We start from the raw sequence: 9,654 nt of genomic DNA on the forward strand, positions 1-9,654 counted from the left end.
TAATTTGGCACGTTCTGGAACAAGAACAAATCAATATAAATATTGGGAAATATGGTTATTTGGGTTAAATTTGTTTCAAGAATATAAATATCCAACCAAATTAAAATACTTAATAGGAAAGAAATGGGAATTTAGACATTCGCAAACGTGAAGACATTCGTGAATGTGAACCCGCTTGGTTTTATTTAGTTCGCCTTATCGGGAGTGCACTGTACTTATGCACACATAAATATGTATGTACATTAGAGTGGTCCAAAAAACAGTAAAGTCGGAATTTTAATGCCGCCCCCCCGTAGGATTGTTCTCTATCGAAAAATATACCCCTATTTTTTATTTTTAAATCAAAAATATTTAGGGAGTGCTCAAAGCGCTCTAAGTTTTCCATGGATTTTATATGGCGAAAAAAACAACTTTTCGTAGAAATGTTATAGAATTCTTGAACATCAATATTTTTCGATTGGAAAGCTTTGGTTCTCTTCAGGAGATGCCCAATAATAATACCCACAGAAATGGAGCATATCATCGCTCCACAGGAAATACCACCATTCACCGCAGAAGAGACCAAGTCTGCCATTAATAGAATAAAGGCCAAGAAAGCACCAGGCCCAGACAGAATTCCAACAGAAGTTCTAAAAATAATCGCCACAGAACGCGCTCTATGTACAATGCCTGCCTCAAGAACGAAATATTCCCAGAAATTTGGAAAAGGCAGCAGCTCGTCTCAATTAGCAAAGGATAGGGGAACCTTGAATCCCCATCAGCGTATCGACTACTTTGTATGCTGGACACAGCTGGAAAACTCTTAGGAAGGCTGCTAGAACCTAGAATAGAAGCGGCTATCGCCACTGGCGGCGGACTGTCCTCAAGACCGTATGGAGTCAGGCCCGGTAGGTCAACAATTGGAGCTATAAAACACGTAATAGTAACAGTGGACGCCGCATACCAACACAAAAAGCTAGTCCTGCTTGCAACCTTAGACGTTCGCAACGCCTTTAACACCGCAAAATGGGAAAATATCATACACACGCACTAGAAGAAGTCTACAACATACCCACGTACCTTAGACTCATGGTTCGAAGCTATCTAGATGGCCGGGAGTTAATAATATAATAATCCCAACGGTGTTACGCACCTTTCCCGCCCATTCGTACGAGCGGCGCCGTCCGTATGACGTACGGAACCATTTTATAGAGTTAAAAAAATTTATCGAGTTGTCGTAATGTATCGAGTTATTTGAACTAATCGAATTATCGATATTTATTAATTTACTGAAAATTGTCGATTTACCGAATTGAGGTTTTTTAAATTTTCAAAATATATCGTGTTATAGAAATTTTCAAGGTTATATAAGTTTATCGAGTTATCACTGCTTATCGAATTTGATCATGCTATCAGAGAAATTGGTCGATAGCTTTCGAAAAATATGTAGCTGCTAATATTATTCGAAAATTATAGAGGTATCCAAAGCTTGTCGAGTTAACGGTTTATATCGAGATATATACATTTTGGAGTTATCCAAATCTATCAAGTCCTAGAAACACATAGCCATCGAAATTAGTCGAGACGTCGAATTTTGTTGAGTTAAGGGATTTTAGTGTTTTTAAAATTCATTGAATTATCGATATGTATCAAATTATCGAAAGTTATCGACAAACTGTAATGTATCGGGTATATTCCAAGTCCTGCCAAAGTCCTCCAAAGACTTTCAACGATATAAAAAATTGAAGTCTCGATTTAGTTCCAGAGCAGGAGATTTTCCGATAAGTAATCTTGTGCATTATAAGTTAAACGACGTGTTATTTTACAAGACCTCTCATTGGGTCTTCAAACACTAGAAGCCGAAACAGCCGAATTTCAACAGTAACTGGCACTCCTAGTATACATACATAATTCCTTAACATGTGTGTTTTTTTTTTAAATAAATATTTCAGGGATATTCGAATAGTATGTGGATGCCAAAAATGTAACTTTATTTGATATCCATGCACATTGCACCGAATTTTCTAGATATGTAGTTTTTTTAATAATCATATCTTTGCAATTTCAAGGACCTTTGAAAAAAATCCTGACGCAATGACGCATCAGAAAGAAAAAAACTAAAAACACAGTCTTACTATTTTTGGTTCCTAGATTCGCGAACATATTTTTTTTTTTACTTCATTGAAACCAAAGATAATTCTAAGAAGATGCATTCATCAATTATTGGTACTCACACGTTGAAAACCTTGGCTGAAGGGGCCACTGCCACCGCCGCCCGTGTAGCCGCCCGCAAATGACACTGGCCCCACTGGCAAACCAAATTGTTGTTGGCGTGAATGTTGGTGCTGCTGCTGCTGCTGCTGCTGGTGAGATAAGTTTTGTTGTTGTTGTTGTTGTTGCTGTTGTGCATAAGAAAATTGCGACGGCTGATTCGCGTTATTTAAACTATTGTTGGAAAGATATGCTTGATTCTGTTGCTGATGCTGCTGACTATGTTGATGTTGGTGTTGGTGCTGGTGTCGCTGTTGCATTTGTTGTTGTATAAATTTTTGAGGATTTATCACACCACCAGCGTTACCGCTACCGCCACCACACCCTCCAGTGCTCGTTGGTGTCGGATTATAATCTAAAAATTCCGATGAGGATGATAATTGTGTATTGGAGGCATCCTTCAGACAAGTCTCCAGCCAAGCATCCAAGTGATCCTTCATATAGCCATCACCATGCCCATGACCTTGGCCGCTACTACTAGGTACTGTAGCTGTGCGTGATTTAAGTTTTTTGCGCTTGTTCGTTTCATTCATAGCTGCAAGGAGAAGAATCAGAGAGAGTGTTAGTGAATTCCAAACGCAAATTCCAAATTAGGAATTTCTAAACTTTTCTGCATGCACGGCAATGCTCGCTTGTATGTATGTTCGTTATTCAGAGGGTGCAATCGAGCGTTGCAAAAATTATGTAATCGCAATTAAAAGTAGTTAGCATTGAATTGTGGCTAACAAAAGCTGTGTTCGCTCTGCCGCGCGCTTGAATATAATAGCTGATGTATTTTGGTAACAATGATGTCATGGACGGTGGTGCATCATTGACTTATTTCTTTTCATTTTTTTTTTTTGTTTTTAATTCGGCGGCGGAAATGTGATTGGTGTAAAAATGTGTTAAGCTGTGTATGACAGCCGCGCTTGCTTCTTTATTTCATAAATATTTATTATTATTTATTAAGTGGGATTCATTTATAAATACGTAAGCCTATAAGTAATGTATGCTTCCTATTAGCCAAGTGTGTAAAGTATTTTCGATGTCTGTGCTATTTTCGTCACACACGCGTTCGTTGCGCACTTTTTAAATACGTGCCACTTGGAGTTGGAAAATTGAAGATTTTATGGTAACAAAAACATGTGGCTGATTTCAAATTTTTTTTAAAAACAGATTCAGTACATGGTCTTACTAAAAATACTTGAACGAATTGAAGAGCAGTTGGGGGAATTTGGTTATGGCTAGGAGGCAAGTGGCATCAAAGAGGGAAATAAATATGACATGATTATAGACATACATCGTAGATGGTTGGGAGTAATACTAAATGAAAAGAAATTTATTATTACGGATGTGATCAGGGTTGCCACTTTGGTAAATTGTTACCAAAATTGGTAGAAAACATTTGGGTTGGTAAAAAGGTAAATTGTTTCTCATTTTTGTAGATTTTGAATTATTTTGTTTGAAAAACTTTTTTCTTATTTTTCGTAGTTATCTTTATGTTAAAAATTTCTTTCCAAAAGTGTAGTCTGCTTTATTGCATTACTTTTCGAACGCTTAAATGCACACTTTTTTCGCAAAAAAAATTGTAATAAACGCAATTTTTTAGCAATCGCAATTGTTAAATGAAAAACACACAAAAGATTGGCGGCAAAAAAATAAATCAACAGGAATTTTTAGCTGCACATTGTTGGTTATACTCAAATACTATTATGGGCTATAAAACTCCATACCTTAAATTGGTCGAAAAATTCCGAGTAGAAAGTAGACCAAAATTTTTGGAAGCGCAAACAATATTCTTGTATAAAAAACAAATACCAAAAAATTTGTTCTTAAAAAAATTTCCAAGCGGATTTTGGGTCACTGCATTTGTCTATAATAACTCCGGTAGAAGTTTTTTCAAATGATGAAGTTTCGTTACAGGCCTTTAGATTCACCACTTTCGCTTTGGTTGAATGAAACTGAGAATATGCCAGTAATATGATTTCAAAAACGGAACATATAACTAGTTAAATAAAAAGTTCCTTAAAAACAAATTTATTTCTTATTGAAATAATGAAAAATATAACAAAACTATAGGTTTTATTAAAATAACTAAAAAAAAGTTGTTTTATTTAAAAAAAAAAGTTATTGGTAGAAATTTTCCAGGTTTGGTAGATTTTTTCAAGTGGATGGTAAGTATTTTTTTTTTTGTCAGTAGCAATCCTGGATGTGATCACAATTATGTACATACATACATATATATAGCAAATTCCACTAATACGAGTATTATATGTATGTTAATTTGAACGTTTGTGAGTTGGTGAGTGTGTGAGTATGTATGTTTGTTGCTCTTTCACGCTAAAACGGCTGGACGTAGGTGCCACCTGGATTAACATATAATACATATCTTTCAAAAGTTTAAATCAATTTATTAATCAGTTAAATGAAATAATACAACAGTGTAGATATCAAACGAAAGGGGTTTCAAAACGATTTTTTCGAAAATATTCAGGAGAGTTGCTACCTCTTCAAAACGTTGAAATCAATTTAATTAACAAGTTAACGGAATATTGAACGAGCGAGATTTAAGAAGGTTTTATTTCCATATAATTTCTCAAAGGGAGTTGCCACCTGTTTATAAATACAAAATCGATTTAATTGGCAAGTCAAACTTAATCCATTAATGTGGGTAACAAACGAGAGAGGTTTTACGAAAGCTGCATCTATCTATTTCGAAAATATTTCTGATGAGGGTTGCCACCAGTTTATGAATTTAATTGACAGATTGTAAGTGGGCGTGTAAAGCGTTTGTTGGTCTTTCTTTGTATCACATTTGACTTACACCCAAAAAAAGTCAGCTAAAAATAATTCCCTTAACACATGATTTGTTAACTATAACCAAATAATGTAACTACATATAAGCAAATCATATATTGAGATAAATATATTTAGCTGACTTTTTTCTGGGTGTGCGGGTAGCTTATGGCCTGGACTAACATATAGCTTAAAAAAATAAGTTCTACTTTAAATTATAAGTTCATCGAAATTTTACAATATGAATGCGAAACGTACGAGATTTCAAAAAATGTATTACGAAAACATTTTTAAGAGAATTGCCACCTATGTTCACCAGTAGGAGCAGCTGCAAGCGGCTTGCTATATAAACGTGTATTCGGATAATAAAACCAAAAAAACATCCCAGCAGTGGGTTGTACGCTGGCCTTGGGACAAGCGACGCAAAAAAAAATTACCTGAAAAGCCTCGGATTATTACCGCCCTCAAATACCCTTAGATATGCCCCTGGAATGTCCGCACCCTTTATAGGGAAGGTGCGTTTATCCAATTGCCGAATGTCATAGAAAAATACCTAGCTGACACCTACTCAGTTCAGAAAGTGCAGAACTACTTCAAACGGATCGAACTGCATCAAAATTATCATATCGAAAACATGCTGGCGTGTTGTGTTCCCTTTGGCAATTAAGCGATTCATATGAAACATAAGTTTTAGATGTTGAGACCTTTTATAATAACGGGCCTCATGCATAAAAAGCGAGCTTCAGCTCAGACTCAACTTTTGCACTGATAAGCTCAAAAATTTGTACTGAAAATTGAGTCAAAGCTTAAGCTAATTTTTTTATTAAAAGACTGTTACAATATAAAAAGCTGAAATAAGAGCAAAAAATTATATTTTTTTATCATGCTTCATGTTCTGTAAAACTTTCATACTAACACCTTGTGTAATTTCAGTATGATTGAATTTATTCCCTCTTTTTTAGCATGGCGAGTGTCAATTGCAAACTTAAAACGCGTCTCCTAAAAAAATCACTTTTATTTTTTTGTAGCAGTCTTTTATTAAATAGATTTAGGAAAAAAAATCTTTTTTATATAAAAAAACTCAAATACAATGCCTTCAATGCATTAAAATATATTGAATGCTTTGAGTCGGTGAGTCACGAATTCCTTCAATGCCTTTGTCGCACCACCTTTAAAGTAAAAATCTGGTAAATCCAGTTTTAATGCGCGAGCGCAAGCGATATTCACAATGAATCATTGCATAGAAATGACAATACACAAAAGAAAACACAAAATGTTTGATAATTTTTAAATATTTACGATTTGGCTAGTATAAATCGAATCAAGGTATGTATGTATGTAGATTACGTTTGTACTCGTAGTTAATACTTTATAATCGAACTACTATGTATGTATGTATGTATGTAGCATATGCTTTTAAAAAAATATCAAAAATTGGGCACCAACAAAAATTTAACTTTTCTGACTTTCTAAAATTCTAATTCTCAGCGTTCTACAAAAAGACTTTTTCAAACTTTAACTAATTTTACCTAATCACGAGCAATTTACGCGCATAAAAAATCGGCCAAACAAAAGCGCATGCATATGTAACGGGTGATTTTTTTGAGGTTAGGATTTTCATGCATACTAATGCATGAAAATCCTAACCTCAAAAAAATCACCCGTTAGTACTCGCGTATTGTTGTTGTTATTGGCCATAAGTCAGCTTGATTTGTGAGCATTATTGCATGACATGTTACCGCTTACCAGTTGTTGGTTAATAGCATAGTTACCGGTATTGGCATTTGATACCGCAACTTAGTATCGCATTTCTCACGTCAATTTCAAATTCACAGTTAATTTTGTTTTTTTTTTTTGCTTTTCCAGGCAAATTAGCCACTATGCAAACAATAGCAAGTAGTTAGTCCCCTACAAAGCCGTATTTATGTATGTACAATATATGTATGTATATGTATGTTAGAGTACATATGTATACATAAATTATTTTCCATGAGGGCTGAGTGCAAAAATAATTTTTAATTACCTACTAGGCGGCTGGTGTTTATACATTTCGCTAAACACTTTGGTAATTGTGGTGATTTGATTTGTGATTTGTTACCTGTAATGAACTGAATCGGATTTGTTTACTTGCCAGTTACCGATATTTGTATAAAAAAAATAAAGCAATTGACTGATTCAATGTAAAAATAAAATAACAGTGGAATTAGACGAACTTCAACCACGAGTAGGCTTTGTACAAGCACTTCATGCGGCCAGTATACATATATGTATGTATTTATGTAAATAAATGAGCTTCGAAATAAACGAAACGATTCAAAGAAAATATTCATTTAAGATTCGCGTTCAATACTAATAAGTAATATTACAGTGCTTTTGGAGCCAAGGAGCTATTATTCATTTTTTACTTAGGACCTATGTAATGCGTACAGTGTTCTAGATATTGACTTCTACCAAAAAATAAAAATAAAATTTTGCATTTATTACATTATTATCTACACTGAGAGAAATAACACATAGTAAAAATTAATAGTTTTTATTTGATTATAGTTCAAAAGTAAAAATAATAATTTCATACGAAAATTTAGCATGCACGTATTTGAGAATACGCTGAGGGGAAAAAATAGTAAAATCAAATAAAAATGTATTTAAATCAAATGAAAACGCGTTCAAAAGTAGTGTTTGTATAATGGAAATATTCAATTCAAATACGGCCATATTAAAATGAAGCATTTCGCACTTCACAATGTTTTTCGCGACTTTCGTGATAGAGGTTTGGTATAACAGTCACCGTAAATTTCCTCAATACATAAAACAAACGTTGCCCATTTTTGTATAGTGTTATTACATAGTTATTCATTAAATTTTAAACACTTTGTGTGTAATTTTTCTTTACGTGACAAATTTGGGAATTAAAAGTAAACATACAGTGTTTAATTTTGCACACATTAGGGGAGGAAACTGGTTACCTCGCTTTATATGGGTAAATGTAAACAAAAATTTGTTAGAGCAAATTTTAAACATTTTATGTGTAATCTGTAAAATTGTGAACAATAAATTGAATTTGAAATTTGTTCTACGCCACAAATGTGATAAGTAAAAGTAAACGGGCAGTGTTTAATTTAATTAACACGGTGTCTAAATTTGCATTCATGACTAGAGGAAACTAGTTACTTGTCTTAATATGCGCAAATTTAAACAAACATTTTTAAGAGTGTAGCTATGACAAACTAACTTGGAGTGAGTTGTAAATTTATGCAGACATAATCGAGATTTTTTTGAAACGAGTTTCTATTGTAATATCGAGCCCTAACCGCCAAAATAACGTAAGCGACTTTTTTTTCAAAATTTTATTTTTGTTGCAGAATTGTATCTAGATGCTCTAGGAATATTTCTGCATCAAAAAGAAAATTTTGAAAAAAAATGTCGCTTTCGTTATTTCGGCGGTTAGGACCCGATATACTCATACAAAATTTACTTTGAATACACTACACAAATATTTTTTCGAATTCAGGACAAATAAAATGAAGAAGGAAATTTTATATTATCATTTTGAAGTTATGTCTGACAGAATTCTATGGGAACACCTACAGCAGAATATGTAAGCAAATATGTAATGTTATATAATGCAAATAAACAAAAAAGTTAAAAAAAAAATTAAAAAATATATTTTCTTAGTGATATTGTATCTCCGAAAATAGTTAGCTACAAGTTAGTTGACACCTAATGCAGGCCTAATCAACTGCAAGTTAACTTATAGTTAGAGACGTTTCCTGCAAAGAATGTACTACCATACACACATACGTATACAAAATATGGCTATTTATTATACTTTTAAATGATCAGTCACTACCTAATTGTTTAATTGGCGCTACATACGAGTACATAACTATAAGCCAACAATTCACTCACGTGAAAATAATGGGAACAGGTAAGTTACATAAGACCAATTCACATGATTGCAACAAATGATGCCATATCCACTTAAATACAGACAGACCGACCCACCGTCGTCATTGCTGTTGTTGTAGGCTATCGATTGTATTAGCAATTAATTAAAATTAACGTTTTTGCTCGTAGAGGCATACTTGCAAACATACAGGCACATACATATCGACTACATTACTGCCAATCGAGCTACATATGTACGTGCTCATACCGCTTTCGAATCTAAATTGCATTTTACCGTCAACAAATTACGATTTTATTTTAAATGGCCAAACGACAAATACAAGCAAAAACAATTGAAATTGAATGAATGTAAAAATGATAGGTTTGGCATTTAGCAAAAGTAATTATATTTAAACAAACTCAATAACTTTTAAATTAAAATACTATCTAATGGAAAAATTTCGAAATCCAAAGAACTCGTAATAAGTACGTACAAACGTCAGTAGGTATGTACTAGGGATGTTAATTTTTCAGCTTTTTCGCATCCCGGGAGTTTCGGGATGTCGTTATCACAATCCCGGGATCCCGCAAGCAGTCCCCATTACTTTATTCATTACTTTTGAACAACTTAAATCGAAGAAATTGCCTCTGTATTGTTTGAGAAGCTCTCCTACCACAAAATAAATAATAGCGTCATTCCATGTAAAACAGGAAAACGACATAAATGTTAAAATGCCCTAA

At 33.6% G+C, this 9,654-nt stretch overlaps 1 protein-coding gene across 1 annotated transcript; it reads right to left on the reverse strand.

Annotated features, from left to right (window-relative positions):
• Window positions 1–3: 3 nt before the first annotated feature.
• On the reverse strand, window positions 4–2,785 carry LOC108379081 (uncharacterized protein DDB_G0283357-like; the record flags this gene model as incomplete). Its single annotated transcript, XM_017635398.1, has 2 exons — window positions 4–14; window positions 2,214–2,785. Coding segments are annotated over 2 exons (583 nt in total), but the record flags the coding sequence as incomplete, so codon positions are not given.
• Between the last annotated feature and the right edge of the window lie 6,869 nt (window positions 2,786–9,654).

The sequence above is a fragment of the Rhagoletis zephyria genome, unplaced genomic scaffold, assembly GCF_001687245.7.
Source record: "Rhagoletis zephyria isolate East Lansing unplaced genomic scaffold, Rhagoletis_zephyria_1.1 Rzeph_scaffold_15544, whole genome shotgun sequence".
Taxonomy (NCBI): domain Eukaryota; kingdom Metazoa; phylum Arthropoda; class Insecta; order Diptera; family Tephritidae; genus Rhagoletis; species Rhagoletis zephyria.